This window comes from Cyphellophora europaea (genome assembly GCF_000365145.1).
Source record: "Cyphellophora europaea CBS 101466 unplaced genomic scaffold supercont1.9, whole genome shotgun sequence".
Classification (NCBI taxonomy): Eukaryota; Fungi; Ascomycota; class Eurotiomycetes; order Chaetothyriales; family Cyphellophoraceae; genus Cyphellophora; species Cyphellophora europaea.
In genome coordinates this window covers 1,409,366-1,424,505 of record NW_008481815.1, presented here as the reverse complement: position 1 = coordinate 1,424,505, position 15,140 = coordinate 1,409,366, and the positions used below count along the sequence as shown (strand labels likewise).

Here is a 15,140-nt window from a genome sequence, read left to right as displayed (position 1 = left end):
AGTGAGTCGCAAGTCATCTTCATTTTGAGTGTATACTATCTAGCGGCCATGTTCTACCTACGGGGATTCGGGACATCGCCAAACCTTGCTTATAGTCTCTCGCAGCAGATCCATTGATGTGGTGATCACCCGACCAGGTATCAAGATCTGGCGTACCCGGATATCCCAACCAGCCGACCACCGTTCCTTCACACAGATCCTCTTGCACTAGAGCTGGATAGCCATATGTGTCTTGTACTGTGTTTAGGTGGGCAATGTAGAATTCTCTTACTAGAGTGCAGTTGAGTCTAAGATCTGGTCCAAATGACTGTGTACCTGATGGCAGATGAAGGCATTAACGTGAAAGGCTTCTCAGATCTATTCACGTACACAATGGATCGATTTAACTGGTGTCAGGTAAGCCAAAATTGTTCCCATCGCACAGATAAGCTCCTTGTGGAGGGAGATCCAGCTAACGCGGTGTTGAATATGCTGAGACTATAGCGATCCATACTAGGTTAAAGACAGCCTGACGCAGAAGCATTTCAATAACTCGCCATGATCCTAAATATTTATGAGGCTATATGAAATGCTGGAGAGACATGAGCATGAAATTTTCGAAGACGTTTAATACGACTAACTCCCTGTTATCAGCCAGAGCCTGAAGCTAGAGCAATCGCAAACCAAATTCGTGAGCTTCCTAAGGGGAGACCGCCGGAAGCTGAGGTGGACAAGATGGTTGTGTATTGGGGCGTGACACCGAGCAAAAATGATCCGCTATTGCCCTTTGTCATTGACTGTATGGAGATCATTTGAAGGTGTCTTGGTTGAAAGCCATGTGTTTGAACGGTCTGCTCCTCTACTGCACTCAAGATCAAAGTAAAGACATGTAGCGCCTATAGTAGAAGCGAGACATGAAGTGCGCTGGGCTGTGATGATTGTATATCTTAAAGAACATAGGTACAGTAACTCTTTTTCGGTTTTTAGGCAGAGAAAAGATCGCATGAGGGTGGAAATGCCTCCAACCTGAAGAAACATCTACAGCTTTACGTGGTCGATTTAGTTGACCAATCCGCATGCGGGCTCAAGTTTCAGATTATGCGGCCGTTTAGTGGCCGCTTGAGACCATCATGATGTCCGGCCAGCAGGTGAAATACCACGCCGTCCATGGGGACGTAGTTTAGGATACGTGGCCCCCTGCGCCACGTCAGAAATTATCCCCTCAAGGGCTGGGGGCAAATTCTCAGGGTCACAGCCATGCCCGAGCCAATTCAAATTCTCGACCTCATTGCACCCAGAGCACATCACCTGCACCATACATGAATAGCTATCATGAAGGTGGCAGAGGGTGCGAGCAGTCAAAAAGATCAAGAAGATCACTACAGAGTTACACTTGGCCCTGAGACGTGCTCTTCACCACTCTAAAAGTGAATACGCCATTTGAAGCCCTACAATTGACGCAAAAGCAGACCTCTCGAAAGTTGTCATACAGCATTGGACACGCGACGAACAACCTTAACTTAGGCTGTGACTGTCTGGGCGTGATCAAATACCTTGACGGCGTTGTCATCGACTCAGAGGGACAGGGGGCAATAACCCCCCACGTCATCTGCCTGCACGAGCAAGACAACGGCATCGGCTGGAAGCATACCAATTGGCGGACTTCACGTGCTGTCGTCACCAGGAATCGTGAGCTCGTCGTCCAGTTCGTCGTTACCTTGGCCAACTACGACTACGCTTTCGCGTACAAATTTGACCTTTCTAGAAGCATCACCATAGAAACTCGAGCCACCGGCATTCTCAGTGTTGTCAGTATCGATCCAGGAAAGAGGAGCAAGTATGTAAACGTTGCCAGTCCCGGCGTTCTTGCACAGAATTACGAGCATGTTATTTGCGTCCGTATGGATCCTGCTATCGACGGTTATGACAACACCGTCCGTTGTGGACCCAAGAATCCGGTGGGAAACCTCTACGAGGTCAGACGCGAGCCTGTAGAAAAGTCGAAATGGGTGGATGCCACCACACAGCACAATTTCACACCAGCGGACACGCAGCTCCTTCTGGCTCAGCGAGAATCTATCCAGGCCCAGCGAGCTCTTTTCGCGCAGCATCACGTCTGGATTACCAGGTACTTGGACCAAGAGCTGTATGCAGGAGGCCGGTACCCATTACAGAGCAAGAAAGAGGTTGGAGGAGTCGGCGATGCGGGGAAGCGGGAGAATAATGTGAGAAACACTGACGTCGTGGTGTGGAGTGTATTCAGCCTGAGCATTGCTAACAAGATATACAGGCCTGCCGAGGTCCGTCAGATCAGACTGCGCCCGACAGATTTCTTCAGCCAAAATCCATCCATTGATCTTCCGTCTACCAGGAATATGTCTTCTATTTTGACAAACGCCGCATCGCATTGCGCTAATTGATATGTGGCACATTCCGGACATCGTCGGGAGTGCTTTGGCGGTCTATCAATGAGCAGAACGATGAACCTGTGCCGAAATTTGTCGCATGAGGATAGCTCAGCATTGAGACGGCCCACTAGAGAGCTCAGCCTTCAGGGAATCCTACTTTGTAGACAGCTCTATTACTAAGAGAATAAACTAAAGTGAACAGGAGAAGACAGCGATCTATGTACACAGGTGCCACTAGAACAGGCCTACACCAGGAGGTGGCTGGGAAGGCGCTGGCGCGAGGCTGGGAGAACAATAGTTCCCAATCGTTACAGTATGAGGACATTCTAGAAGAGAAAGCACAAGATGAAATCAAGCGTTTCGAGGATGGCCCAGATTCACATCAAAAGTGTCGCACTAGTGAGCTAGATGACGCGCAAGATGATAGTGGCGAGAAATATCCTAATGGAGTACAATATGCAATGAAGCAAATAGGACTCATATTCTGATGAAGCAGTATCGAATAGATGCTTCTGCATGGATTAACCCTGCTTGCGGAGAGCGTATCTAGTAACCTTTCATGTCTTCATGCAATCGGTCTTGAATCTAGGTGTTGTTTCGGCATGCCAACATTAAATTACTTGAACTAGGGTGTAGAAAGACGTGCCACACGGACTTGGATGCTGCTGATTTCCTACTCATTAAACCCTTACGTACGAAGCCTCAGACAGGTGTTGGGTCAATCAGCACGAGTATTTCAAGTGGCCTGGGGACAGGTATTGTTGCATATTTAATTCACCACCCAAGACCGCCACTCACCTCGTTTTGCGTTTGGCAAAGCCCACGGCGGCCACTCATGGCCAATAGTGATTTGCTGCCGGACGGTGTCATTCCTGGCTGCCAGCCTGCCACCGTTGCACAGTCATTCCAACACAATATGGGGCATCAGAAGACATAAGTTTGGCGCATCAAACGCTTATACTCATGGTGCTCTTCCATGAAGTCCAATTCTCTGATATCGTTGATTATACGACACATGGCACCGACGTCGAGGCTTTTGCTCATTCTTAGCCACTGACTGTGTGCGTCGGCGATAGCCTTTCGAGATTTGTTCCCAGGTTTGCCTCCAAGACCATGGCCTGTGAGAATTCCCCAACGATGGAAAGTATGCAGGTCCAAATCGCGCCCGAAAATGTAATCCAAAGCCCATTCCATCGATTCAGCCGGACGGTGATCACAGAGAGAATGTGTAACTTCACAGTCTGGGTTTCGATGCAGCCGGCCATCCGGAAGTCGCTCCACGCCGTTCTCAAGCCAGTCTGTTTGATAATAAAACCGTCACGTCTGAGTATCACATCTTCCATGAGCATTGTCTTGCGATGAAACCCCTCGTTGGCCTGCCACTCTTTCGCGGCCTCTCGGAGTAGAGCCTTGGCGATGGCTTTTGATGGATTGGGTCTAAGTTTTTGCTAGGGATATGGTCATTATCAAGAATGCACTTGCCGCATCCGCTTGAGCAGCTGTTTCCCACAAAATCGGCGATATCGCTTTGCTGGCTCTTCACAGTAAAATCGTCCGGAAGAGAGACCGCTCTAAGCTATCCCTTGCCCAAACTTGGCTAAGAGATTGGTCAAGCTCTAGGCCCCTCCCTAGGCAACAGGCTCCTCCGTCCGTGTACGAAATCGTAGCTCGGGACCTTCCCTTCTCGGCACTGAAACAATCTCTCCAAACATACGGTAGAGTCAGGATCGGAGGGATCCGGGCGTGTAGGTAACGTGCCACTGCCGGACACCAGTTTGAGGTCTGTTGACCACACTATCCGTGCGCACGACCATAACCTCAACAAATTACGTTACAACATTTGGTAAACGTTTGACATCCGGCGTCAAATTCGGCCTCTCGTTCCTTTAGTTGTTCCCTTGCGAACAGCAGACGAGATGCGCTGGCGTGGCTGACTATCACGGCGGATGGCACCATGCTAGTAGACAGCTAGACAGGAAACGGGCAAGGGGGTCTGGGATCGCAACTTTGTGCCCCAATCTTCTCCAATTTGTAATTGGATATATCAACGGTCAGGCATGGTCTCGGAGCTATAAATATCAGGCTTCTCCGATATCACCTTCGTCTTTTTCTTCTCTTCCTTTCCCGTCGAGTTCGGTGACATTGCCTTCTAACAAAGCCGCTTACTTAGAGTTATTATGAGCGCACATTCTCCCATCTTGAAAATGAAAGAGCAACCAATCGAAGATCTAGACACCTATCGAAAATTACTGAGAGGCTACCGAGTCAAAGCAGATAGCGATGATGGGCTGGAGAGGTACGCAGGAGACGACATACTCGTCGATGCGGAAGAACTCCTGGAGCATTGTGACTTCCTAGAAGAAAAGCTTGCCATCAAGGTGTGTTCCGCTATCGCCCCTAAGTCGTCCGCATCAGGACTGATTGGCCATGACAGAAGAAGCGTATCGAGGAGCTTGAACAAGACAACAAAATTTTGGAGCGTCGAGTGTTAACTAGACCAGCGCCTTCCCAGCCACCCCCTGGCGTAGGCCTGTTCCAGTGGTACCTGTGTACATAGATCGCTGTCTTCGGCAGCGATTCTCTTCTCGTAGATGAGGATGAAGCAAAATAATGAATGAATCAGTGGCTGATCTTCGCGTCTTGGTGAGTGCGCTCCATCCAAGAATGGCACGCATTCAATCTATACGGCCCATTTCCGGTCCTCCACCACGGTGTCAATCATCGCCCTCTCAAATTGATGAGATATAAACTCTTGTCCCCGGGGCGCTCACAGCCGTGGTCGTGGTGCAGACGTCTACTGGACGAGTTTGTCGGGAGCTAGAGCAAGCGCATGGCCATGCGTCCGCCCCTTCCGTGGACATCGCTCCTTGTCATCTCGGCTGCCGTCCTGGCCCATGAGAGGCCTTCACGAGGCCCTGTCTCCTATCGTGGCCGTGTCGAAAGGTGGGCGTCGCATGTGGCGGTTTCGACCGATGACTGAGGGACCAAGAGACTGACGCAGGTGCACTAGACATTTCCGACGCCGGGACAATGCCACCACGGCGAACACGATCCTGGAGGCCAAGATGGCCGAAGTCGGCTCGTCGGTAGGCATCAACTCGTCGCGTCCGGACGGGCGCGTCCGGGTCGGATCGCAGCTAAGTTTCCACCACTGCCAGTGTTAGCAACTACAAAAGTGAGACGAGCTTTGTCCTACCTGGAAACGCCAGCAAGAATGACTTCAGCGGCTCCATACCGGGCCTTGATCCAATCAAGAGCCTCATAGGTCGTTTCAAGAGGATGTGGAAATGGGCCCTGGGTGTAACCGATAGAAAGGATGGGGAATCCTAGCGCTGAGACTAGTCAGTCCCTATCAACACGATGGATGAGACGGGTTCGAACCTGGGCGCATCTTCTGGAATGCCTTTGTATCACTATCTACGTCGTCTAAAGCCTTGCCTCCTGGTTCACATTAGCAAGTGCGCACCGTTAGTGTTTGGGTTGACTTACCCCCTGAAATGACCACCATAATATGACACGGGTTTTCAACGGGATCATATTCCTTGATATAGATTTGAAATCCTACTTTATCAATTGTGTGGATCGGCATCGCATCAGGGGGAAGCGCCTGGGCAGGATCAAGAACAGCATCAGCCCCACTCCAAGGCGCGGTCAACTTCAAGTTGTCTTCAGTAGTAGCACGCGGATAGTGCCAGAGATACTTGCTGTAGAAGGCCCTAAATCCTGGATCGATCAAGACGCTGTCTTCTGAAGAGAGTGGTGACATGCCGAGTTGCTTTAGAAAGGGAGAATCGGGCCGGATACCGGCTATGGCGCAGCATTCCGCGAGCATAGGCCCAAGCTCAACCATGCTCAGATTGAGGCAGTGACATATCTCGGTACACGGCAACTCTGAGCAGTGCTGAATCTGTTTGCCGGAAACACCGTAGCCAGATGCTACCAGATAAAGGCCGGTGCGCAGGAAGATCTCGGAAACTTCACCAGAAGTGTGCGCCGCTTGGGAATAGGGATGACGAAGAATGAGAGCAAGGTTGCGAACAAAGTCTTGAGCTTTGTCCTCAGATAGGGTTCCCAAGCTTGCTCCTACCTGTGTAGGCATCAGATTGACGACTTGTGGCGTGACCCGACAGAAGTCCCAGGTAGGATTTTCCGAGTCCGGTGGGAGCTTTCCTGTCCAGATGAATCTGAGAAAGAGAGCGAGAAGCTGATCGGCAGTACCCTATTTGAGTCATGGTCAGCTGTGGAGACCTGGTTCAGATAGGGTGGTCTCACCATTTCGGAATCGAGAATGGAGGATGAATCGGAGAGAGAAAGTTGAGGGGGACGCGAGATGCCTTAAGTCCTAGCGGGACGACATGGAATTCAAGCTCTTGGTCCCGACTTCATCTGCCGCTCCAATACCCTGGCGCCTTGCTGCATGCACAGTATGAAGGTGCGTGGGGAAAACGTGCCGGATCCGATGGCCTGTGGGAGGTATGCGACCCTAGAAATGACCTCTTCCGTCTCGCCAACATAGTCTTGGTGACGTGTGTTGCAGCTGTCACTGCGAGTATCGTCCCAATAAAAGTTAGTGGTGGCAACACATAATGACCAATATTGCTGCGAAACCGGGTCATCACGAGTACAGTCTCAAGCCACCCTCATAGACAGGATCCATGGATTGTTGCTGATTGTACCAAGCCTTGTTACCTCTTGCTACTGTATCTATCACAATCATGCAATGGAAAATCGCGCCAGCTGCCGGGTAGATTCTTCCCTTACTCTCTGTATCAGGGCTGTGAGTTCTCGTCTTACTGTCCTTGATGCATCAATCTTACACCTTGTCTCGCAAAGCGAACGTAGCTCTTCGTGCTCTTGTGAAGGATTCTGGAAGCCGGAAAGTATACGCGTAATCTTTCGAGTCGTTGTTTCCACGTAGGAGGCAGGAAACTGTTCTTAGGAACGGTGAGTGTGGTACCGTCATTGGCCGTCAGAAGTTGCGCCCATACTAGCATTCTGTCCCGCTCAGAACGTTGCTAAATCTAGTTAGTATAGAGTGATGATAGCCTGCTTGTCACTCACAATTCCAATTGTACACATAGCATGCATCAGGGCCGTGGTTGCAGACGCGGTTCCAAAATCATGGTAGAAAGTAGAAACTCAAAACTTCTGCCTGAGTACTTGACGTGACTGGTCTTGTACACACGATAGAGATTGTCGGTCGCAGCGGTAAATATGTTGAATGTCTCAGTCTCGTCCATCCCAGTTTCAGTCCACTTCATAGGGGCTTCCAGGGCAGTCTCTTCCCGTTGTATGATAGTGAAAGCTTCACCAATGTTAAATACGCGGGAGTATTCTTCCCTGGCTTCGCTTTCACTACGGAGAGGAAAGCTACCGCAGTAAGCCGCTAAGAGTGTGATCTCGAACTTCGTTTCCACTGTTCCGGGGTAAGTGACTGCGAGATACTTCGGCTCTGTACTGTTGACGGAGCTGCAACGCGTTAGCCATGAAGTCCTGGGCACCAGTATACTGAGAGCTAGTCTCTCCATATGGTAGGATTGCTTGATCGTCTGTAATCAAACACGGAGGCTTCAATGAAACTTACACTGCGTCAGACACCTTTCGTGGCGTGGCATCATCATCATCCATCACGTTAGGAGTTTTTGGGGTCCTTGATGACTGACTGTCGAAGTTTAGTCTTACGACAGCTGCATGAGCTGCAACGTTGCGTGCGTTGAGAATGGGAAGGGCAAAAGATTGGGCAGGCCCCGATAAATACACCCCGAAGGGGCGCTAAGCTACCGCACCTCGCAGAATGCCCCTGCCTCATCTGCTACGTCCAATTATGCCGCCGGAGGGGCCACCCTCCCCAGCGCTGTTGTTGCACGACTGGAACAGGAAGATATCTCGCCACGGCTGTGTCCCTGGAGGAAGCTTGACGCCATGATAATGCCTGAGGTGCTGTTCGAACTGATCAAATCGGTAGAATATCCGGTTAAGGTTACATTGCCCAATTCGATGTACGTGGAGAAGGTGATTTTCTTGTACTGCTGGCGGCACGATGCCGGAGAATGTAGCCCTACAGAAGATACAGGTGGCCAGCAATGTCTCACCAGTTCGGTGAGAGTCAACAGGATGAGGAATTTCGAAGGCCAAGTTATGATCGGTGAAGGCTGCACAGTTCCACGCCACCAGTTTCTCGTGTTGCGTTCTGATATGTCTGGTGAGAGACTCTGGCGTCTGGAGACGCTGGGAGCATAGCGAGCAAAGATAGGGCTTTTTCGCAGCAGGGGGAATGCTGGGTGCCGTCGTGCTGGAACGCGTGAATTGCACCAGTTCTTCGTTGCTCGGTTCAGTGCCAGTTTGGGCCATATCTGCCATAATCAAAAGGGGTGATTTCGTCCTTGGAGTAAAAGAGTGAAAGTCATGAAGTCGGAGGGAAAACTTTGTATTATTAGTCTGCTCGATGGTTACCGATGCATGCCGTCCCTCGCTATCTTGCCCCGCCGGGCTTGCGAGCCGTAACCACGACTAGCTTTGTGTGCAGCTGATTCCCGTACCAGTTCTCCTGACATGCGTGCCGGACCAGTGCAATGAGCACCGTTGCTTCCTTTAATGACCAACCCGCTTCTCTGAATGGCTCCAAGGTGTAGGCTTCAACTCCATTCAGGGTCGCTTCAAGGTTCAAAACTCCTATAGTCTTTTGTCTCTTATCCTTTGCCCATGGCCCCAGGGGTTGGGCGAATTCGTGCTTTTCTACATCCACAAAACCTGCTGCTTCCATCCACGTCTCGTAGCCACCTATGACATCGATGGGTCTGCCGCGTTTCTTCGTGATGTCGTATAACTGTGCGATCCATGTCAGGATCACTTCAGGCACTTCACCCTCTTGAGCGTAGGGACAGAAGTCGATACCATGGACCTCGATGATTCCACCAGGCTCCAAGACTGTCATCACTTGCTCGAAGATCCATGGCCAGTCGGTGAATGCACCCTCCATGTAACGTATGTGGACAAGGTTGTATTTCTTCGAATCGTCCCACGTCTTCTCGGCGTCATCGACCAGAAAGTGGCAGTTTGGAGGAACCTGCATCATGTCAGCGGCTAATCGCGTCCAGAGATAAGATGGCTCACCCAACGGGGCTGGATCGGGCTGAGGTCGATGCCAACAACTTCTCCTCCCCCGGAGCACTTGTCGGCAATGTCTATGGCCCACAGTCCCGTTCCTGTACCAACATCTAAGACCCTTGGTGCGCTCGAAAGACTATCCTGGCTGACTAGCAAGCGTTCGCCGAGTGTCATTATCGAGAGCTCATGGCGGAGATCCATCCGATCTTGCTCGCTACGGGCCGTAAGTATCGCAGCCGAGGGTACGTAGGAAGAGGTGCGCGATCATACCATTGATCTTTGGGACTGGGTCTGTGTCAGTGGTCTTGTTTCATTGCTTCATGGGCATCAATGGTGAAGCTTACACGAACCATTTCTCCGGATTTTGGTAGCGGCGCCCGTTTTTGGTCACATACTCTTCCGCGGATGAGCGTAAAGATGTCGTGGTGGACTCGACTTCTTCACCCACCCCAGAATCGCTTGCATCCTACCGCGTTGTTTAGTCCTAGAAAGACCATTTCATGAAGTCTCACATCTGCATCATCTTCTGATGTTGGCTCTTGTTGCACAGTAGCTATGACTGTGCCTGCCGCTGGATTCGAAAGCGACTCCAGATCACGGGCCTGCTCGTTTGGTTCTTTCTCCTCATCCGTCACTGCAGTTCGAGCGATTGCACTCGGCGTGGGCTCTGTGGGAGTCGGCTGCATGCTTTTGGCGATCTTCTCGGCGTCAGTTCGACATACCAACTTGGACTTGTTCGGATGGATCGCAAAAGAAACAGAGAGTAGACTGGTCGAACAGACTGGCCGAAGGGTCGACCATATCATACTATGTGGCTGATGGAAACTCAATCTGCATTCGTTCAGCAGATTAAGCGATCGAGGTGCATGCGACCTCGCTTCCATAGGTGGGGATGCGGCCCTTAGCTCGACACCGAGGCAGCATCCTGGCTATACAGCGTACCGGAAGTACGTCAGGGGCACGGAAATCGGAAGCATAGAATGAACAACAGCCGGACATCGAGGGGCGACGGGGCATCGACACGCTTTAATGCAAAAGTAGCCTCCGTTCCAGGCAGTATCATAAACGATGGAGCTGGTTCCAGACTATCTTGCTGTAACGGCGTACAAAGACAGCTTGCCTGATGTTGAGAGAATGACATCGATGCGTGATCTAGACGACCACCTACATTAAAATATCAAAGAATAAGCTCGGACAATCACACCGACTTTTCCCCACCACCGCCATCATTGGTGTGTAGATAAATCACATCCTTGTCGTCAACCTTAGGCAGCCAGCCAAGTTCCTTCATCAGATCGCCGTCCAGATTTCCTGCAGCACTTGTGAGAATTACCACCGCACGGGAATACAAGACTTACTTCCATAACGTTGGTTTGCGACCTCGGGCGTGCTGCCCCAGGGAGTTTGGTCGATGTGCGGACCATTCGATCTCCACGGATACAGATATGATAATAGGGGATGGCGGAGGGGCGGGTGGAAAAGTGGCTGTAGTGTTGTCCTCCTCCAATGCAGCCTCGAAACTTGGCCCAAAGTTTTCTGTTGTTGCGGCCATAATTTCAGGGTCATGAGTCCAGAAGAGGATAGCTGGAGTGAGGAGAAGAGTGAAAGACCACGCAGTTCGGGCGCAAGAAGGTCGCATAGATATAGTCCAGACTGGAGCGGAAAGCGTGCTTGGCGTTTTGGTCGTCCTGGAGTGTCCTCTGTTCGACATGGGTTCAAGTGGAGCATGTAAGGTACCCACTTTTTTGCCATCCTCCTGGACGATGGCAAAAAAGTGGGTACCCTCTCTGGGCCCATGGGTTCAAATGGAAGCGCCGCGGCAACCCGAAACACCTGCGCTTCCAGGTCTCGAAAGCGTTGCCCGATTACAATGCTCTCCATGAACAACGAGGTTTCCGTGCATTCTTTTTCAGAAACAGAGGTTCAAGAAGCACCGCAGTTGGTCCAGCCTCGTCAACAACGACATTGTGCGCTTTCCAAGACAGGCACTACTCAATGCTACTTTCTTGTCCCCTACAGCGACCATTTCGCAGAGGTTAATATCTCAGTATCCGCAACGCGATCCAAGTACGCAAAGCATGTCTCATACGAGGTTCTGGCCATCTACCAAGGTTGCTGTACGATGGTGGAAGAGCCAAGAGTCGACGAGCAAATTCGAAGAACCATTCAACTCGTGTACGACACTCACATTCAAGCCGTAAGACTCGAGCTAGATACACATTGGTATGTCAAAGTGCGGCTAGGTTGCGTTGCTGACTCTGACAAAACCAGCTGTGAAAGGCGACCTTGCAGAGAAGGAGAATCCATCACCTGCCGGGAAAAGAAGCAACGCCTTCTGAGGAGCCTGGAAACACCCAGGATAGGCAGTCTGTTGTCGAGAATCGTGACAACTACAATGTGTCTGTGACCGAGTTACCACGACCCACTGCGGTCGTAGTAGCACAGCCGCAGAGCAACTTACCAGTGAAAGGCGCCAAACGCAAACGCTCCCTCAAAGGAAAAGCCACACAACCTTGGACTGCGGTGACCACAACCCAACAGCACTTGGACGATAGACCGTTCGAAGATGCGATGCCGCCAGCACCCCAACGCAAAGATACCTGCCAAGATCTTGCGGCCGCGCTCGTCATTCTTGCGACGACAGGATTAGATAAGCCGAAGCAGAAACCGAAGGAGCAACGAGAGCAGGAGGACGCGATGCAGGCCATCATCTCGCGGCACAAGAAGGACAACCTGAACGAAGAAGAGCTTAATGCTCTACTGAAGGAGTTGGAAGCTAAATTTCAAGAGCGCGAAGGTGAAGAAAAAGATAACGCAAATCCCAAGGTATGGCACAATTGGTATTACTCTGCGTGTTTGGGGATGATACTGCACTCGAGAGGCAAGAGAAGCAATGACCGACGAGGCAGAGCCGTTAAGCTCTTGCATCAATTGTGAACAAAATGGCCGTTGACCACGGAGCCAAGGCTTTGATGGTAATCCGTGTGTACGCCGGTGAGGATCTTACAGAATCTTACGTTAAGTGAGCTAAGCGTCGCAGGAGTAAATTGCCGCCTTGGCCCTACCTCGCGTACAAACGCGCAGCAACAGGATAAAATCAGCAATCTAGTTGCAGAGGCTCTGGGACCTTTGCTTGTCGAGGATGAGGAGGAAGAGGAAGAGCAACGCCTGGTCCCAGTTCCCGCCCCTTGGATCAGTCGCGTGACAGGTATTAGGTGTGTGCTGCGAGCTGGCATCAGATGATAATGCTAACGAAGCTTTCCAGCTATCGCGAGGTTTGCACGACCTTGCAGATACTGAACTTCTCTATTTTTTCCGTGGCGAATGAGGCCAAGCTAGCAGAGAGCTTCTGTTATTCCACTGCCCGAGAGCAGTGGTCCAGCTTCGCCGAGAAGATACCACAATTGCGCATGGAGATCGAGGCACGCCCTCCCCCAAATTGGGGTCAACTGACAGAGGTAACCAAGTTCTCCTGGTTGGTGAGCAAATACTGCGGAGTGGCTCATTCCTTGTCTCAACATCCCTCGGAAAGTCGATATCGCCTGGGCGATGATGACGAGTCATCTACAGGCAACATCAAGGCGTACTACGATACCCCGAGATCGCAAGGGGACGGTTTATTTGGTTTGGACGAGCTGGGCTTGACCGAGGCTTTCAACGATACGGACTTGCATTTCATGCGATTGTACGACTTAGAGGACGACTCAACGTCCGACCAGGTATGACAACAGCTAAACGGCTCATTAAATCGATCATTGTTCTACCACGCTCGACTGTTCTGTCACTCTGTATTGTATCCACACCATAACGATATAGGCTTTCTGGACGCAAAGAGCGTCGTGCTCGTCGAGACAGATAATGTCACCTGTCTAGAAGGGCGGGGTGCCGAGATCCCTTGCGATTTTGACCTGAGGTTGCTGTCCTAACATGTTTGGGTCAAATTTTGCATTGGTCTCCACTCCATGGGTGCCGCCAGGACGGTGTCCGACCTTTCTCCGTTTCTGTGGAGGGCGGTCTGTTCGCTCGGGTTCCCCAGTGCCCGAGTACTCGCAATATCGAAGCCGACCCCTCCGACTGTGCCCGCTGAAGCAGCATCCCATTGGGGCGAGGAACGCAACGCGGCAACTCTCGTGGGAAAATGTAGTACTGGCTTTTGGCAGGACCAATTCGATCATCTGGAGCAACCCGTCTCTTGGAGCTCTTTGGGAGACCTGGATCGCCTTTTGCGAGGAGAGGAGCTCGGAAACAGTGGAAAAATTGCTGAACTAGTAATGCATGCATTGATCAGGAACCTTCGCCCAATGGGGGACGATCTGAAAGACCTTGTCATATTCCTCGATACGGTTCTGAATCAAGCGAGCCCACCGTTGCACTGGTTGGAAGGCCTCATGGACCAATATCTACAACTGAGGATCAGCGGTCATTCACATGTTGCAGCGATGGGTCGGACGGACGGCGTGATTTCGATACTGAAGAAAATCCCTTGTGATAATCGCGATCTTGTTCTGAGATCACGTTAATCAGAGGCTGTCACACTATCAGCTGGGTTGGTGAAGTAAGATAGCCTTGCATAGCGGCATTCCAGTCTGGTACAGCTCAAGCGAGTAGGCCGGCAATAGGACCATTCGACAGTTAGTGCAAAGATGACTTGAAACCCACCGAAGACTGCTGAGGACCAAAGATCTCAAGCCACCTGTGGGCTACATAAACCCTCGAGGCCCCCCTCTCCCCTTCCCTGAAATCTCAGTAGAGGTCTTCCATTCTCCTTGGCGCCTTGGACGACCGGGTTCATTGTCGAAAGCTCGTAAGGTATTGCCAAGATACAACAGTGGTAACCGCTTTGTGGGTATACCAAGTCACCAACCCTGCAGCGGTACTGCTCGGAAATCACCAGCTACCACTTCGAACGTTCCCAACCAGACTATAGGTACTGAAAAGCACGATGAATATCCCGGGGCTCTATTTGCCTGTTCCACAATTAATAACGGTTCTGATTTTCGGTAAACCATTCGAAGGCTTACTTGATCCCGACAGTAAGGAGGAATACGTCTCGGAGTCACTCTACTCAAAGATCAAAGGCCAATGGTCCACAGAATCGCCCGTGTCTATTGTCACTATGCTCTCTCCTGCCGACCCTTCTGGGCCTCCAATAGCGACCGTTAGAGCTTTCAGAACGTCGGAGTTGGCGTTCCTCTTGGGCGGCAGGGCCTATCGACTCATGTGTGACAGAGCCAACAAGGTCGTCTTTGGAAAGTTATTGCGTGTCATCCGTAACACGCATCCACGTGGTCACCTCGGCTGTATTCAGACTGGTTTGGAGGCCCAAGGCTTCCAAAACCTTACGTCTAGCGTAAGTTGCGGTTTCTCGAGTTGAATACTCACTGACGATAAACGAGACATTTTCTCTTGGGAATGTGAGTGCTGGTCAAAAGGTACAGGTGATCGATGAATCCAATCGACTTATTGCTGCAGCAAGAAGCAAACACGGATCGACACCCAGCGAGGTCGTTGTAATTCTAGCCCCGTCTGGGCAAAGTTCCTGTTGTCGAACGGCCTATCTAGCCACGATCGCCCTTGGAACCTTCATCACATCGTATGTTGATACCGGTCGAGTTTGTTGTAGGATCATGTGGGTTTTGGTCATTG

The 15,140-nt window shown here is 51.0% G+C and overlaps 3 protein-coding genes across 3 annotated transcripts; 1 reads left to right on the top strand and 2 right to left on the bottom strand.

Moving 5' to 3' along the window:
• Positions 1 to 1,311: 1,311 nt before the first annotated feature.
• On the top strand, positions 1,312 to 2,335 carry HMPREF1541_09002 (uncharacterized protein; the record flags this gene model as incomplete). Its single annotated transcript, XM_008723320.1, has 3 exons — positions 1,312 to 1,327; positions 1,384 to 2,204; positions 2,270 to 2,335. The coding sequence occupies 3 exons, from the start codon at positions 1,312 to 1,314 to the stop codon at positions 2,333 to 2,335; spliced, it is 903 nt and encodes a 300-aa protein (XP_008721542.1).
• Positions 2,336 to 7,474: 5,139 nt separating this feature from the next.
• On the bottom strand, positions 7,475 to 8,015 carry HMPREF1541_09001 (uncharacterized protein; the record flags this gene model as incomplete). The annotated part of the gene is made up of 2 exons (XM_008723319.1): positions 7,475 to 7,856; positions 7,972 to 8,015. 2 exons carry the CDS (start codon positions 8,013 to 8,015, stop codon positions 7,475 to 7,477), a joined length of 426 nt encoding a protein of 141 aa, XP_008721541.1.
• Positions 8,016 to 8,859: 844 nt separating this feature from the next.
• HMPREF1541_09000 (uncharacterized protein) lies at positions 8,860 to 9,695 on the bottom strand (the record flags this gene model as incomplete). The annotated part of the gene is made up of 2 exons (XM_008723318.1): positions 8,860 to 9,453; positions 9,501 to 9,695. The coding sequence occupies 2 exons, from the start codon at positions 9,693 to 9,695 to the stop codon at positions 8,860 to 8,862; spliced, it is 789 nt and encodes a 262-aa protein (XP_008721540.1).
• Between the last annotated feature and the right edge of the window lie 5,445 nt (positions 9,696 to 15,140).